General features: G+C 41.0%; 1 protein-coding gene across 4 annotated transcripts in view; it reads right to left on the reverse strand.

Annotated features, from left to right (window-relative positions):
* Positions 1-1,782: 1,782 nt before the first annotated feature.
* Dse (dermatan sulfate epimerase) overlaps positions 1,783-18,689 on the reverse strand; it is a 57,772-nt gene continuing 40,865 nt past the window's right edge. For 3 of the 4 annotated variants that reach the window (XM_041654999.1, XM_041654997.1, XM_041654998.1), the window contains exons 3-6: positions 12,926-13,179; positions 10,341-10,580; positions 6,585-6,792; positions 1,783-4,322 (exon numbers count right to left, since the gene is read on the reverse strand). In XM_041654999.1, the coding sequence (XP_041510933.1) occupies positions 2,561-4,322; positions 6,585-6,792; positions 10,341-10,580; positions 12,926-13,179 (2,464 nt within the window). In that variant the 3' untranslated portion in view covers positions 1,783-2,560. Of the gene's footprint in view, positions 4,323-6,584; positions 6,793-10,340; positions 10,581-12,925; positions 13,180-18,689 lie in introns of those variants that run through there. The other variant, XM_041655000.1, reaches the window with a different exon arrangement.

Genomic DNA, 18,689 nt, shown 5'->3' on the forward strand with positions numbered 1-18,689 from the left:
TGCTTAAAAGCTAATCATCTTTAAGCACCGTAATATGTTGCATCCACTCTCTGCTAAGGATGCTCATATTTCCTTGGAGGCTGGGACCCAGAGTCCTGCTCAGTCCTGAACAACAGCTCATACATTAGCCACAAACGAAACATTCCTTTCACTGTGAGCAGCACTGAGACAGAGTCCATATTGACTGCTCAGTTTCAAGAGGGCTCTAGCATTGCCTGGTTTAATTGAAGATACAAAGAGTTCTTTAATTTGACCCAAATATACACGATGCCTGATAGAAAACATGCCCCATTATGAAGAGATCTGATTCGTTTTAGCACAACCTTTTACTTGGTCACTTAAGAAACCATCCAAGAAGTCCTTTTTAAAATGAAATGCCAAAGAATGCCCCCATTCATTAGAAGAGGGAAAAGCCAAAAAGATGCAATATTAACATATTTTTAAAAATTACTTCAAAAGTGAGGGCGTGTTCTGGTTAGCCAGCATGCGAAGGGAACTAATACATTGTCCCCTTAATTTATTATTAAGGCTGGCCTTAATTTATTATTAAGTTAAAGTAAAGCTAGATTTGGCTTTCATGTGGACTTTCTTTTTTTTTCTTAAATAAATTTCTTTATTTTAACTTTGATATGTTGTACAAGAAAAGTTAAAAACAATAATTCATTTTTACTTCCCTCCCAGAAAGAAAACAAATTACAAAATGTTGGAATTAAGACATTAATTACACTTCTTGTAATTAAGAGGCCATTTATTTCATGACACTTTCTTACATGTTCACTAGGACTTGCTCACCTGTCCCTTATGTAAAATACTTCCATCTTTGTTACAAACCATGCCCATGCTTCAGAGCTGAGGTCAGGTTTTCTTGGGAACTCAAAGAGTAACCTTCCCCTGTTAAGTCCCCCCCCCTTTTTTTAATCATTTCAGACAATTCATCTTTTTGAATGAGAAATAGTAGAAGAGAGGAATGTTGAATGAGGTTAAGTAAACGGAGAATCTGTCACACAAAGCAAGTATAAATCCCAGTAAGAGCAACCAGGAAGGACAAACGGAAGCATTATTCTTCTGAAAACATTCTTCTTTAAACGGTGTGTAATGACATCCTCCCTAGAGACGTCTCCTGAGAGGGACGAACCTCTTCCTCAGAAGTCAGTTTCTAGGCTTTGAGTCTAAGAAGGGTGGCAAGGCTCAAAGTAAGATTTAAGTTTTCCTTGTGTAAAATATTTGAGTTAGAACCACAAAAAGGTACTCACAGGAGTTCTTCTGGGTTCGTCTTTGATGCCTACTGATGTTCCTATGAACATAAAGGCCTGGAAAGAGACGTACTGTTATTACTTTTAGCTCCATCAATCAGTGAGCATGTCCTTATCTTGAAATATATGCCTAATACAGTCCCTATTTTCCAGAGAGAAATATATCAGACTCAAATATACTATGTGTAAGGTGATTTATGCTTTTGGTCCAAGTGTAACATTTTCTTCTGCTCAGGCAGAAACTTGACTACATATCCAGCATTCCATGCAGCTGTTAGTGCCTGAGGACTTAACTGCACGTAATTACAGAAATGTTGTTTTACTTAGGTAACCAGAATTCAGATTCTGTGTTAAAGGTTTAAAATATGCTTAAACAGGAAAAATATACACAGTGAAATTTCTTTTCTCAAAAATAAGAAAGTTTAATGAATGCATACCCCAATGAAGACCTCTTGAAAGAATTTGGAGAAAGCAAGCACACTTTGAATTTAAAAGAACACAAGAAGAAGCACACCGGGGGGTAGGGGAATCATAGTTATGATTGATTTATTTAGCAAAATAAACTCGCAGAAAGCTTTCTAATAAAAACAAAAGAATCACACCAAAACTTTAGGCCCATGTTCTTTGGTATTGAGATTCAAGATATAAAATAGTTTATTTTGAAAACTTTATCTATTGATTGGGTCTATAAACATTTTGCATAGAAGGGAAAGATAATATGAAATTACCTGTCATTATGTTATTTATCAAAAAGCCAACGAATGTATAAAGTCACAAATCACATCCGTGAATTGACCAACATCACCAAAGAAATGTTCATTTGCACATGTTTTCATGAAAAAGGCTTTCAGTTCCTTTACAATCTTATGCCATCATTTTATCATGTTATTTGAACAGCTTCCAGGTCCTAGGATAACATTATTCATATTTTAAAAGCCTGTATTGCTTAGAATTATGTGCCTCAGTATGTTCCATAACACAGTACCCGGAAGCTTCTAACAGCATTAAATTAATGATAATAAAACCCAATTCTGTATAAATCATTTTTGTTTATATTAAGAGAAATAGGATATAAAGAACAGGCATTTTGTCTTTAATGATAACTGGTCACTCAGCAACGCCAAACATTCACAGAAATACTTGGGGACAGCCAAGGCTGTTCTCCACATTCCTGCATTTTTGTGTGACAACGTCCTCCCTTAAAGTTGTGCCAATAAAACTGGGGAATGAATGATAACAAATTCAGAAAAATATTTTCTTTTTTTTTTGCGTGAACTCTCGTGATCTAAATGCTCATGGCTTTGGTGCTAGCATTGAGTTTGAGAACAGGAGGAATATAACCACAATAAGACACAGCTATCTATTAGGAGGACTGCATAAAGACACCTTTGGCCGTGGAGGCTCTGAGCCCTCTGGAAATAAGTCAGCTGCATTGCCAACATGACAAAGAAGATGGCAATGTTCAGAATCAAGAAGAGTCTGGTGTATGAGGCCGACAGCGATGGGGCTCTATTGCGGCTTGACGTCACCATCCGCATCTGTCCAAAGCCACCTTTCATGGAACCCCCATTTTTCTGTTTTTCATATGTGACATCAGCAAAATCCAAAAGGTCTTTCATTTCTTCGTCTTCATCAATGGGCAGTTCTTTCTGCGCCAAAATCTGAGCTTTCTGTCGAACTTTCTTCTCATTGACTTCAATCTGTGCAAAAATATCAGGGACGGCATCCACAAACTTGTAACGCTTGCCTGCCCTTCGGCTTTTCTTTGACTTGCCTTGCTGCTGCTGCTGTCGCTGGGATATAGCAAAAATCCTGTCGATGGCTTCCTCCGTCTGTCTCTTATCAGAAAACCTCAGTAGCCGCTCAGCAGTCTTCCTAAAGCTGGCTGTGTTCTGGACTCGCGACAGGATCTGCTTCTCGAGCAGCCGGAACACTGGCTTAAAATGCTGCAGGTTGTGTTCCACAATAGCAGCATAATCTTTCACTTCGGGGACAGTGGGGCTCTTGATGGCTGAACTCCGATCAAACAGAATTTTCTGATGATCTGCAATGACCTGTGCAAACGCAGACTGCCCTGGGCTCTCACCTGTCCACAGGTAAGTGGCATAGGCATGTTCATTGGTAGTTACAAAAACATCCAGCCGCTGAGGGTCTCCATGGATGCTGAAGCTCTGGACATCCACAGAGGGCCCTATGAAGAGGTAAGCTGCCCTGGTGATGGGACTTCGCAGGTGCATGGTGACATTCACATAATTCGTCCCATTGTAGGGATAGCCCCGAGGATATGTCACCGAGGCAAAGGTTGCCTTCTCGCTATAACCTGTATCATCCATCCAGTACATTTTATAGAGACCATCTCGCTGCCGGATGAAAGCTCCATGGACCCCGTCTACTACTGTCTCCTCAAAAGGCACATCCACATTGTGGAAGAAACTCGCTGCTGTCTCCAGGGGGCTCTCCTCTCCCAGGTGTATCTGGTCGACCAGGAGGAGGAGCTGGGGGTGTAGGAGGATCAGATTCCGCTGAATGTTCTTCAGGTGGAGCAGGGGGTTGTAAGCGCCTATGCCTTCTCCCCGGATAAAAACCACCCCATATTTCTCCGCCGCTGCGACGACTCTCCCCTGACAGCTGGCTGCCAGGTCATGCTTGTACTTTGACCATTTGGATGAACAGTCTTCTGTGACCTGACCCTCCCAGGGAGAAAAGCAACTCTTGGACACAGCTGGAGAAAACATGAGCACATTGTTGAAGAAAGTGTACTTGGGCCCGTAGAGGGCCTCGGTAATGAAAGGCACGCCATTGGGGGCGAAAGTGAATGAGTTTTGGTCAGGATGCTCATGTCCTGCGTTGAAATTTCTCCACCCTTTGATCCAATCTTTATATTTGTTCCTGTGGACAATGTCATATATTGCACGTCCCCCAAGTTTTCCCGACTTGAAGGAGAGGAATGATCTATTAATTTCTGCAGGTAATGCACTTCCGTAAGTCACAACACCCCAGTCTTCAAAATAATGCAGTGTTGGGGTGCCAAAATCCGGAGGTGGAACTGACTTCAAGCTGGCATCATACCTGAAGGGATGAAGTATTTCAAAGTTAAATGATTTTTTTTATTCTGATGGAAGTAAAAAGAACTCTCTAGAATTATGATGCCACATGGCAATGTGGCAGCAAAATGCAATCTACAAATGCCACCCAGAGCAGGGCAGCGTATCAGGGACCTGTCACAAAACAGTATGCACAAGGGCGAGCACTGGGGACTTCAAGGGAACAACACACTGTGTAACCTGTGATCCTGGGCTGGAGTTGGAAACAGCTTCTGCACTAACCTCTACTTGGATCTTCTTCACTTGGCTATTTCAGAGTTGCCACCCAAACTACTGGGGCTCACAGATTTTAAAAAAAAATCCATCAAAATTCTGGTCAACGGGATCCTATTCTAGAGAACTCCATATTAGGCTGAGGATCCTAACATCCTGCTGGACCTGCACCAAAGAAGCGCTGCTCGACAAGGCCTATGTTCAGTCTGGAATCTGTGCCTCTCGTAAACTCTTCTCCTCTAAAACTGTAAAGCAGGGCAGAACTTCACAGTGCAGACATGACTTAGTGTGCATAGCATACCAAAATGTATGAACTGGTCAAATTATAAGAAACTAATATTGGCACATTTAAAACTGTGGCTACTGCTGAGCCCAGAACCAAAGGGGTTGCTTTGTTTAATTTGAAGATGATGCCAAACTTCTGAGATAAAAGTGACATATTTTTATTCTTGCTTAATGTTCATTAATGGAATATGAATGATACTTAACACAAAATGCTGCAGATGTTAAGCACAAAGATGATGATTTTCACAACCTAGGAAACTGCCTTGATAAGATCATGTGATCTGCTGCTCTAAGAAGATGTGAACTCACTTTTAGCTCGTACATACTTTCGCCTAGTGAACAAGTCACCTATGGTTGAGTTGGTCTTAGTGGTGTTTGGCATTCTCGATTTCTGAAGTCTCAGTATCAGGACATCAGAAGTCCTCTCTGTACTGAAGTCTAGTAAAATATTTGCTTAATTAAGGTAACAACAAATATACAGAAAGCTGAATGACCATTTTCTCAGCTCTTGATAGGTTTAAATATTCGTACAGGGGCATATTTAAACTTTAGAGGCAGCATTATTCTAACTCCAATAGCTAGCTTTCTAGAACTCTCTTGGCTGTCTTTTTATGGGTGAGAATACAATCATGTAATTACTGCATATACCTCGGAGGAGCTAATATCTCTAATTCCTCTGTGAAAAAAGTTCCACAATGCCAGTTAAATGCCAGGTAGTTCCTGCTTTGATAATTTTTCTCTTTGTTTCAACGTCAGACATGGGGGGAGAAAAAAAGTCAAGAAAATTCTACAGAAAGCTAATCTAGGGGCTAAGTGCAAATTTCAATAGCTTTGAGAAACTCAACCATTAACTGCCATCTTGATTTTAACTTATTTGAGGCCAACACACTTGGCAATACTTAAAAAGGGGGGGGGGGGGCGCAAGCTTCTTCCAGGCTTAAAAGATTACAACAAAAAGAATTACACGGTCTTTTTATTATCAAAGTGAAACTGTCAAACACTGTGCACACTTCTGAACAGCTGCGAAACTCGGGAAAGGCCATGTCATTAGAGGATTATAATGCTCGATTTACCAAGACAAAACAAACTATTTGACTACTTTTTTGGGGGAGGGGTGACCATCAGAATAATCTGGTCAAACCTGTGAGTTTTCTCCTTCTACTATTTAAAAATGAATGACATAAAATCTAAGAAAAGCAGGTTCATCTGTGCAATAGCCCAAGCTTAAGACAAATCCAGTAAAAGAAAACCAAGAGCGCAAGTGGTAATTAGATATCCATCTGTTCTTTTTTTTATTTTATTTTATTTTTTTATTTATTAAAGATTTCTGCCTCTTCCCCGACACCGCCTCCCATTTTCCTCCCCCTCCCCCGATCAAGTCCCCCTCCCTCCTGAATATTAACCTTCATCAGGCGATGAAAGGAGACAGAGACAGAGACCCACATTGGAGCACCGGACTGAAATCTCAAGGTCCAAATCAGGAGCAGAAGGAGAGAGAGCACGAGCAAGGAACTCAGGACCGCGAGGGGTGCACCCACACACTGAGACAATGGGGATGTTCTATCGGGATATCCATCTGTTCTTAACAGGTTTAGATACTGATAAGAGTTGAATTAAAGATATATCTACTTATGCAAAGGGGTTTTTTTGTTTGCTCGTTTTATAGAAAAACAGTGCACAGCATGAACCCAGAACCATCTCACTGGAAAGCCAGCTCAACATGTCATACCAAAGAAATTCTGTGTGTAGAGTGCACCAGCGCTGCCCTTTGGATGGTGTGCCTGGACCTTCTACCACACGGTTCTTTCTGATCTGGTCAGCTAGCCAGTTTCCACTGCCATTACGCATGACGAATTTATCCAGGAACACTAATTGGCTTTCTGGACCATAAAACCAGTTATAATTGGAGTCTGCAATGGCCACGGTTCTTTGAAACCCTGCGGAGAGAAGTTCGAGAAGATTGAGTTTAAAACTCTATATCCCTATAAAGGTACAAACGATGCTCATCAAGCCTGTTTTGAAATTACAGCCAATAGTTTGTCTTAGACAAAAGTAAACAAAACTGTGATGTGTGGTGTATGCTATGCCAATCCAATTTGCCGTAACTGCCCGGAACGTCTTCCACTGCATACAAGCTTGGATCTCTTACACAACAGCCTGTGGCTGGTAACAGATGTAACGCACCTCTTAGCATGTACCTGCTGCCCCTTCCTCCCTCTCCACTGGCCGTGCTATGAATGATGAGGCCTGCATCTAGGACAGACACCACCTTCTGCGGGTGTGGTCCTGAAGCTGGGATGGCACTAGGATTTTCTGCAGTTTAACTTGCATTCTAGGCCAAGATAAGAAAGTAGCATGCTTCGATTTCATAGGCTTTCAATAAAGTAAAACTTACTTTGCTTATAAGGGTGATGACAAAAACTGAATCCCCAAAATGCTTCTGCTAACATATACTGCTAGAATTTAAAGGAAAAAAACAAACAAACAAAAAAAGCATAGATCATGAAGACAGGTACCTGTTACCAGAGTTTGGGAAGAAAATCAAAAGTAAATTCAGATATCATTGAGCAAAAAGGAAGAAAATCCTATGCCAAATGACAATAATTATTACTATAATATCAACCATAGCAGAGAAGGAGGAGGAGGGAGAAGGGGTAGGAGAGAGAGAGAGAGAGAGAGAGAGAGAGAAGGGGGAGGAGAGAGAGAGAGAGAGAGAGAGAGAGAGAGAGAGAGAGGAGTTGAGAATAGGTTGAAAGAATAAAATAAAAACAGAATTTCTTTGAAAATGTTATCAATACTATTTATAGCTAACAATTTGATTTCCAATAGCTTTATAAGCAATCTTCTAACATTATTATATTATAAAATATGGCAATCAAAACTCATACTACAAGTTCTTTAAAATCAGAGGACACATTCCTCTTTAAATCTCAAGTTGCCTATTACAATACCTGGCCTAGAGATGTTCGGTAGTATGTTGCATTAATAAGCACAAAGAGCCAAGTCCTCTCCTAAATGTATTCTTACTGTTTTCCCTTGGGAAATGACCACACATATGCTTACAGCAGCCCCAATCCATGAGAGGGCTTGCTGTGTGATCTCAGCTCAAATCATAAACACGGGAACCTCCTCAAGGTTTCCTACTCTAGATAATCTTTGATTATCAAAAAGAACATCAAAATATACTTCTTTTCTCGGTCTAAAAATAACCAGTAGCGTTCCCCAGGGGAAGGTGGTCATTGGTTATGCAGTTGTATTTTTATCTTTGCGTATATGCAGATGTGCACATGAAATGGTGTGCATGTGGAGGTCAGAGGACAATCTCAGGTGTCAGTTCTGACCGTCCACCCTGCTTTAGGCAAGATCTCTTGCTGCTCACCCCTGTGTGTTCCAGGCTAGTTGGCCCTCAGATTTCCAAAGTGTTATCCCATCTCCCCCTATAAGTGTTGATGTCACAGATGCATGCTGCTGACTCTGGCTTAACATGGGTTCCAGGAATTCAACTCAAACTCAGGTCCTCAAAGCTACATAAGTATTTTGCCCCCTGAGCCACCTCCGTGGGGCATCGGTTTGTGCATGACTCGTCTATAAAGGAGAATGTCTATACGCACACATGCAGAGTGAAAAAGTTTAAATACCGGATTCTTGGTTGTATCTTAGGATCACTGTCTTAGTTTTACTTCCTGTTACTGTGGTACAGTTCTCTGACAAAGGGAAGGTAATGGAGAAAGTATTTGGATCACAGTCTTTGGTTACACCCTATTGTTTGCAGAAGGTGGCAGGAACTCAAAGCCGCTAGTCACAACACACTCCACAGTCAGGAGCAGAGAGCAGAGAATTGATGCCTGTATACTAGCTCTCAGCTGGCTTCCTCTACTCATGCAGCTCAGAATCCCCTTCCTAGAGGATGGTGCCACCCACCGGGAGCAAATAATGTAATCAAGACAAACTGCCACAGACCTTCCCACACGCCATCCTAATTTAGATAATCCCTCAGTGAGACTCCCTTACTATTATAACAAGCTGACAATCAGAACTGTTACAGTTTCAATATGAAAAGTTCGCCTTAGGCTCATGCGTTGGAACACTCAGTTTCCAGCTGGTATCGGTGTTTGGGACAGTAGATATGGGACTTTTAGGAAGTGGAGTTTTGCTGGAAGAAGTATAACTCTGGGGACACTGAGGACACTGAGGCTTTAGCCCCGCCCAGTTTCCTGTCTCCCTCTCTGGTTCCTATGTGCAGATGCAATGAGGTCAGCCAGCATCACCCTCCCGCTGTGAAGACTTTCTACCCTGTCTGCTGCTGTTCCCGCTGGGATTATTATAAGCCCAAATAATTATTTAGAATTATTAATTACAAGCAAAATTCATCTTCTTTTGTAAGCTGCTTTTTTGTCAAGTTTTTGGGGTTTTTGTTTGTGGGTTTTTTGTTTGTTTATTTTTATTTTTATCATACAACAGAAAAGAAACTAGAAAATTAACCATCAGAATCATCAAAAATTTACCTCCTAAATTTTCTGATCGTAGTCCTGTTTTAGGAACCAGGAGGATTATAAAGATGTCTTAGAAATGAGTAAGTTATCAAATCATATAAATAATTAGGAACACAATGCAGAGCAGCATGTAACTAAAGTTTTTTGGTTGTGTGTGTGTGTGTGTGTGTGTGTGTGTGTGTGTGTGGTTTGTGAGACAGGGTTTCTTTGTAGTTTTGGAGCCTGTCCTGGAACCAGCTATTGTAGACCAGGCTGGCCTCGAACTCACAGATATCCACCTGCCTCTGCCTCCTGAGTGCTGGGATTAAAGACGTGCACCACTACCACTCGGCTGTGACTAAAGTTTTATATCATTTTATTGTTTTGTTCTATATATTCTGTGCCATTTACTCTAATACAATATTTAATCTGATATGCACATAATGGTATTTCACTGTGATTTTATTACTTTTTTTTTAAAAAAAGGGTTAAAACTTCATTAAAACCAGGTATATATATTTACCTTGCATTCTACCACTGAACTACACCTCGGCTCAATGAAACACTCAAAGAAAATACTAAGCTTCAAATTATATATATATATATATATATATATATATATATATATATATATATATATATAAAATCTACCATTCATTTCAAGTCTGTAGAGTTTGAATTAAAAAAACTAAATCCCAAATCTACCATCAACCTAAGCTTGGACCTTAGAAAAGAAAATGAAGTACAATTATCTTGTTTAGGTTCATGAAAATGAGTTTATGGCTATCAAGTTTAAATATATAGCGAAAGTTCCAACCCTTAATACTGAAACTAGCAAATCTTCATGCTAGCTCCCAAAATGTTTGATTTCTATGTAGCTCTTAAATTTTTCTTTGGATGAAAAAGAAACTTTCACCTCAGTAGACAAGCCCTCCTGCGCGGCTCATATCTTTGTCTATTCTAGCTCATGATCACAGTCAAAATGGTGAAATGTTTCTCCCTTTTCATTGTACCTGGCAAGATGGTCCTGTACATGAAGGCAAAGTGTTGCTTCAGCCACGGATGGCCAAAGTGGTTGATGTCAAAGTGCCTCTGAACGAGAAACATGTACTGGAACAGCGATCTAGTGGTGTAGCTGCCGTACGCCACTCCTTCATAGAGCGAGCCATCCGTCACCTCTCGCAGCAAGACCAGAGACTTCTCCATGATGGTCAGAACTTGCTTGGTCCACAGGTAGGCCTCTTGGAGGTACCCTGAAGGAGGAAAACAAGGACTAGGGGCTGAAGCAGAACATGGATAAAAACACGGCCAAACAAAGCACCGCAAGCCATCCTAGCAGTTTTTATTACATATCACATTTTGCAATGCTCCCAGTTTGTCACCATGATAAATGACAGCCTGTTCCAGTTTGTAGTAAGTCCATGATAAAGGCTCAGACAGTTCTGAATACAGGCCACTTATCAACTAAACAAACTTAAACTCTCAAGTGAGGATCAAGGGATTTCCCAATTTTTATCAGACTGAAGTGACACCTACCTCGTATCACAACTTGGCACTTAACTTCAGAAAAAGTTTCCCTAAAAACTTCTCAGAAAGGTTTTCTGGAAGCCCATCACTTGGCAAAACTTCCCATGTTCACACTAACCCGAAAAGAGTGCTGTAAATGCTAACGATACTTCTCTCAATTTGTCCCATCACAGAAGGCGACTCTAGTCCTTCTGTGCTTTCAGATTCCAGATGGAAATCTAACAGTGAGACGAATCAGCTGGGAATCCTGAGGTGGTCAGGGGCAAGGTGCACGGCTGTGTTCAAGCCTTTCTTCACATGACCACACTGTTTGATTTTCCCACTGAAGATTACTTATACAATCTTTGGATAGGGAAACATGGACTTTCTACAATTCTTGCACTTAGGTAACAGTACCTCTTCATGTTACAATCTACACAGCACTGAACAGAACCTGACTTAGTTCTTTCCACAAGCCAGTTACCCCTTGCTGTCCCCAATCCACAGAAAAGCTGGCTTATGTGAGACCTTGGGCGCCTGGCTCAGAATGAACAGAACTCTGGTCTGAACCATGGCTTGACGCCATCCTTGTTTTGGTGGCTCCCTATGCCGGGATAAGGGTGAGCTTCTAAGACGGGTGGAGCCTGTGCTTTACGCCACAAGCATGTGTGTCATGTCTGTCTGACCACACTACCACAGGCTGCTGGGCAATGGGCTAGTTGGTAGGGTCAGCGGTGACTCGGGTCCCAAAATAAGCCATGTCCCTCAGTCCCTAAGGACCCTCCTACTCTCACACTTTGTAATAGAGGTGACAATTAATTGTAGTCTGGCTCTTGCTACCACCCAGATCCCCACTTTCCAGCAGTCCTCCTACCCTTTCTCATCACTAGTCCCTAAAGCCACAGTTATTTTCCTTCCCTGTGTCCTCCATCTCCAGCCAGATAGACAAACGATTAAAGCCTGGCTATGGTTTTGTGGATATCACACTACCTGGCTTCCTTTTTGTTCTTTCAGTAACTGTCTCTCATGACAGTGTCTACCAACATACTCTGCAGACTGCAGAACAAGTTATCCAGGACAAGATTCAAGTTGTCAGTAGAAGCTTTTCCTGAGACTTAACTACAAGTGATAGTTGACCAACAAAACAGAAAGAAAGCTGGGTACTACAAGTTCTTGTTGGATAATCTGTAAAATGTTAATTAATTAATTCTTTTTTCTCATTTTTTCCTTCTTTCTTTCCTGTCTTCTTTTCTTTTTGAGACTGAACCTAGAGGCTTACACATGCTAGGAGACCCTACCATTAGGGTACATTCCCAGCCATATAAAATGCTACTTATAGGCAACATGAATAGGCCTTAAGTTATTCTAGATTTCGAAGCCCCAATGATATTTTAAATATTTTAATAATTTACTGTGTTTATTGATGTTTTCCTTAAATAAAGTCTTAGCCACAGATTTCCACAGGGGTCACAACTAAATTAGAGTCATAGAAGTAATGGTACATATTACACAAAGTAATTACCAGACCATGAAAACTGCTTCCAACTCTGACCCAAATTATCTAGGCTAGGTGTTCTAACAGGTTCTTTAGGTGCATGTGTGTGTGTGTGTGTGTGTGTGTGTGTGTGTGTGTGTGTCAAGAATGAGGGAGGTGACAGCTGTACTTGGTTCATGCTTGTGCATGCTGGGAATATGCATTTCAAATTTAAAAGCCTTTAAAACTTTTCTTTATTCCATGTTGACAATCTCCTACCGTCGGAATTCCTTAAAAGAATGAAAGCTCCTCGCTAATCCTGTGTTGCAGGGGTGTGGTCTGGGACGGTTATTGGCCAGCATTAGAAAACCTGCAGGCTAGTTATCACTAGCTGAAATGTTAGATGTTATGTGTCCTTAGTAACCCAAGACAGGCCCTAGATACTACTTCATCTGTGGCTTAATTAGGATGCAAGTATAAACACGTTCCTAAGAATAGTCAGAAAAAAATGCCCATGCTTCCATCATGGCAGCTCTGACTGACACCGGCTCAGGCAAGGCCCTCCGTGGCTCTGTTAGCATCACACACACACACACACACACACACACACACACACACCTTGGTTCATCAGAACGAGGCTCCCAGTGAGTAAGGCCATGCAGTTGGTGGGCTGATGGTTGTGAAGGTACTGGAACCCCCATCCTCTTCTGTACGAAGTTTCGTACATGTAGCTTGAGGCATTGGCAATCACTTCGAGAAATGTCTCCTGTTGTGTCTTGCTCAGGTAGTTGTATAAGAAGTCATAGGCAGTGGCAAAACCCACCAGGGAGTGGGCAAGCGGGACTTCATCCCAAGGAGCATCTTTTACCAACCTGTAAAGAAAATAATCCACAGCTGAGTGCAGGCCTCACGACTTTCATCAGTCTTCACAAAGGGGACAAATGCAGAGATAAACCAAGAGGGCTAAGGACCCGTAATGGACCTTAAGACTCCAGCACAGATCCAGTCTCGTGTGCGGATGACAGAGTTAACATGCCTCTCTCCTCCCAGGCTTCTGGTTACACTGAGACTTTTAGGATGTTTGCTTTTTCTTTAGATTTTTCCATTCTTGATGAGAGGTAGATGAAAAACACTCAGGCATATAAAGAATAGAACATGTAATGGCAAGCCCCCCCCCTTCCTACTTGCTGCTCTTTTGGGTGCCTTGTAAAAACAGATGAACAGGCATATTGATCTCATTTTCCTCAGCTGATTAACATGAAGTATGGTAGCCTACATCATGACAGTCTGGACAGAACCACAAGGTCAACACCATGAAGGGAGGAGGGGCTAAAACACTGATGAGACTGACTTAGAGATGAGGAGAGGTGACCTGGTCGCCCTGTTAGAATTTCAGTGCTCCTCCGAAATGAAGTTCCACCCCCTCCCCTTGTTTTTCTGATTCTGTGTGTGTGCGCGCACATGTGTGTGTCTCATAGGAGAATTCAGTTCTTCAAAAGGGGTCTTTTCTCTGTTCCATTCACAATTGGATCTCCAACCACAGAATTGCGTGTGGCACACAGACAACTCTTAATAAGTGGTTTTGGAAAGAAAGGAAAAATGAAGGAACTGATGTCCGAAACCAGGCCACACTGCTTACAACAATTATGTGGTCTTTATGAAACCATGCATTTGGCAGGATCTCTTTGCATGTATAATAATCTCATCATTCCGATTAGCTGTCCTGGTACCACAGCCTGGTACTGAAAAGACAAAGTCTGATGTTTCTTATTCATTGGCTCCCATTAAAAAATGATGCCCTTTCTGTGGCCATTCTGCTTGCGAGCATTGTAATGCTTGGAAAAACATTCCTGCTTCTAGAAACAAAATAAAGCGTAAGGCCATGCCATTGTCAGGGAGTGAGGAACAAGTGACTGACCAGACTGGCAGGTCACATGATTTGTGCCCAACTCTGTGTCATCGTATCCTATGCATCTACAAATAGCAGTGTCCACACCTAGCCGCGACAGCACTGTGGTCAGTACCTTGCTAGCGCCGGTCAAGTCCTTACACACCTGTGTAAACAATTACTCTACTGTTACAAATAGAACATGGGATATCATTCCCAACCTTTGTAAAATATTGCAGTGCTAATTTCTCTCTAGATCCTGGGCATTCTAGTTTGCTCGGTTCAAGCAGTTTCCCACTCAACAAAGCACGCCCATAAAGTTGACGGCACCGTCATCCCAGCATCATTTTCAAAGCTGGCCTGTGATAGCTACATGTGTAGACGTTTATCTGAATCCTCCCCCTAATAGTGTTATCCAGCCTCAGCTACAGAGAACAGCAATAAGACTGTACTTTTATGGTCACAGAAACTAAAAGAATTTTGCTTTCGGCCCATGGATGCAACAAGAAGATAGCTCTTAGTCAATGTGATCTGGGCAGTAGCTAATCAATCTACTGAGAAGTCTAATTAAGTGGGGAATTGTTAAGAAAATAAGCAGACATTTATACATTTTCTTTCACCTTATAGAATTTATCAGTTTTCTTCCACCTTCCTGACACTGCGACCTTAAAGAGGAGGTTCTCCACCTTCCTAACGCCACAACCTTAGAGCATAGGTTCTCCACTTTCCTAATACTGTGACCTCAGAGCAGAGAGGCTCTCCACCTTCCTGACGCTGCGACCTTAAAGCGGAGGCTCTCCACCTTCCTGAGGCCGCGACTTTAGAGCAGAGGCTCTCCACCTATTCCTAACACCGCGACCTGTGGATTTCATACTGCCACGAATTTTTACGGAACTAGCATAGTTTTAGTGTAGAAGCAAAGGCAAATACCCATAAATATCTGAAGCAATTACTCAAATCCTTTTCAAGCACACGGCTGTGTAGCTACGTTTTCCTCATGCACATCAGCTGAGAAAGCAGATAAGCAAGGTTTGTAAGAATGTGAAACCAGCACCTCCCCTTTCACAAAGTACTTATTTTATTCCTGAAAGTCTTTATTTCTATCACTGGAGCTCAAAGGTAGAATGCTTTCCTGGCATATGTGAGCCCTGGTTCAAGAAAAAGAAAGGAAGAAAAAAGGCACAAGTATTTTTCCAAAATTAACATCCTAATAAGATCAATGTTTATTATAATAATTTTATGTGTAGACCACTTTGTACTATCACAAATGCTTTCTGAATTACCTATCACGTACATTAGACAGTAGCAGACAATCTATGAAGTATGTTTTGCTTCAGATTTGAAAAATTACTTGATTACATAGCGATAAAAAAGAAGTCTGACAATAATGTTGGTGTGTACATTTTCTAGGTCTGATTTTAAAATGTCAAAACTACTCAGCTTCAATTTTTCATATAGTTTTCATTGATGTAGATAGTAGACAGAATATAGTTATCTGGAAAATACCAATATTTAGCACTTGAAGGCTCACAGAACATATATAGATTTTCCTAGCATGGTCTAGCTTGGGCTATTGTAACAAATGGCTTCAACAGCAGAAATGTAACTTCTCGGAGTTCTGCAGGGCAAAGTCTGAGGTCAGTGAGGCGAGATGTTCCTGAGACCTCTCTCCTTGATGGATGGATCCTGGACACCCACCCCACCCACGCCCGTCTCTCTGTGTTCTCACAAGGTTTTTCCTGAGCTTCTGAATAGATGCATCAGATTAAGAGAGAGCACTCAAATGTCAGTTCTCATAAGGGCACTAATCCCATTATGAGGGGCCCATACCCATAACCTCATCTACATCTAACTACCTCTAACATAGTCACATCATCAAAACTGTCCACCTGAGGGCATGATCTTTAGCATGAAATTTGGGGGGGGCATAATTCACATCATGGAAACTGTTTATTTCATTTATATAACTACTATTAACACAAATGCTTAGAATAAAGGAACTTAGGTATTTCAATTATTATTTAATCAACATAGGTGATAATTTTTGTTAGTCAATTATACATAAATAAACATGGGTTCCCTTTCTTCACATCTGTGCCAATATTTGCTGTTAATAGTATTCTCTTTTTTCTTTTTCTTTTTAAAAGTTTGTTTGCACAGGAGAGATGGCTTAGTACCAGAGGACATATCACTACACTATACCTTCAAGGCAAAAATGGTTTTACAGATGTGCTTAAGGACTGTGTGATGGAAGTTAGTAAAGACTGTCATGTGTATGGGTCCTTAAAGGCAAAGAACCTTCGGCAGTGGTTAGGAGGTGGAGCTATGGAGCAGAAGCAGAGAGACATAATATCATGTTGACAGTGGAGGAAGAGAACCATGAACAAGGGGCACAGAAGCTACAAAAAATTAATAAGGAAAGGAATCCTGTCCTACAGTAGAGGAACTCAAACCTACTAAAACCATTTTGAGTTGTATAAAGTTGGAAAATAGTACATAGAATGGTTCAGTTGCCAATAGCTTTTGCCTTGTTAAAATATGCATGCGTAGGCCAATGAGTTCTCAGTTAGTCATAATCTGGCTCCAGTGTGTAAGTCCATCATGTTTATCTTGTGCATAGCTGTTCTAAAGGATATTATTTTGTGTATTATATGTCTGTAATGTACATTGAAATATTATGTAAAACATAAGACCCACGTATGTATTATGCAATCAACCACCCAAGCGTCAAGCCAACAAAAACACTAAGTAAACCATGAATAGTTAAATGAAATGCAAACACAATATTAAGCTATTAAGCCTGTAATGTACCTATAAAATGAGCTGCACTGCAATTAGAAAGATGTAAGAATTCTTTTTAAGACAATGGACCTGTGCAAGAATGTGAGGGAAGACGTGTTTATTGTCTTATGATTTTCTGTAACCACCCTAGAGAACGACAAGAGAGGCCTTCTCCCTCAGAGCCTGCCGAAGGAAGCAATCCTCTGATATACCTTGTCCTCAGAGTCCCATCTCCCAAACTGTGAGAAAATGCACTTCTGCTGTGTAAGCAATTCATCTACTCTTAGAGCAGCAGCAAACACAACTTAAAGAGTCCGGCACTGCAGCTCTCTAGAACCTGCTCCATTCTTTCTTCATGTGCTTCCTAACATTTGGCTATTACCCTATACACTTTAATGTGTGATCCACTAACATAAAAAAAATCACAAGACAATCAGAGGCAACAAAACTCAATTCTGCTTACACCAAAATTATAATCAAACTGATTCATCTTTTTCTTCTTAGGGCAAAAAATCTGTATTGGTTATATTTGTATTGCTGTGATAAAATACCCAACAAAAAGCAACTTAGGGGGCTGGAGAGATGGCTCAGAGGTTAATAGCACTGGCAGCTCTTCCAGAGGTCTTGAGTTCAATTCCCAGGAACCAGAAAGTGGCTCACAACCATCTATAGTGAGGGGGATCTGGTGTCCTCTTCTGGTGTAAAGATGTACATGCAGATAGAGCACTCACATAAAATAAATAAATAAACATTTTTTTAAAAAAGCAACTTAGGGGAGGAAGGGATTATTTGAGCACACAATTCCAGGTTATAGTCCATCACTGTGAGGAAGTCAAGGCAGAATATTGAAGAGCTAGTCACAGCGCATCCACAGCCAAGAGCAGAGAGAAATAAATGAACACATGCTGCCTTGTACTTAGCTCCATTTCCACACTTACATGGCCAAAGACCCAGATCTAGGGAATGTTGCTGCACACAAGGAATGGGCTTTCTCAGCTCAATTAAAGTAATCAAGACAATCCCCAGGGTATGCCCACAGGCCAGTCCAATCTATACAATCTCTTACTGAGTGCCCCTTCCCAAGTGGTTATAGATTGTGTCACATGGACAATTAAAACTAACGATCACAAATACAGAACCAAAGTGAAGCACCCCTCACCATACAAGGATGCAGCAAGCAGAATCTTACCTCCTCAGGACACCCTCTCAGAAATGGCATAGTCACCTGATTCTCCCACTTCAGAAGGATTCATCACAATTCTTCTCTTCCTGTATGATTTTTTTTTTGACGGTTTTACTAAAGTGGTTCACAAAACTTCATAAAATCTAGGAGCCTTTTGAGAACAGTGAATGGAGTGTGCCTGGTTCTATTCTGAGAATCAATAGAAAATGATATGCTGAAACATATCCCATTCCATCCTGGAAACCTGAAATGTGCTTATCAATCACAGACTTGGGCCATTTTTTAATGTGAAAAAAAAAAGATACTTTTCAGTGTATTTGGGGAAGAAGCATTCTAAACCAGAGAATTACGGAATAAAGAGACCATGAAAGAAGGGTGAGGCCCCTCACTGGAGATGCTCAGGGAAAGGGATAGTAAAACAAGAAGAATCATGTGTTCATCAAAATGTTAAACACAGTTTTCAAACTACAGATTATTAAATAAGCATTTAAGTTATGACCTGCATGTTTTAATGGAACCCAATGAAATAG

This window comes from Microtus oregoni, unplaced genomic scaffold (genome assembly GCF_018167655.1).
Source record: "Microtus oregoni isolate MIOR12 unplaced genomic scaffold, Mior012 000006F_ref0000085, whole genome shotgun sequence".
Lineage (NCBI taxonomy): Eukaryota > Metazoa > Chordata > Mammalia > Rodentia > Cricetidae > Microtus > Microtus oregoni.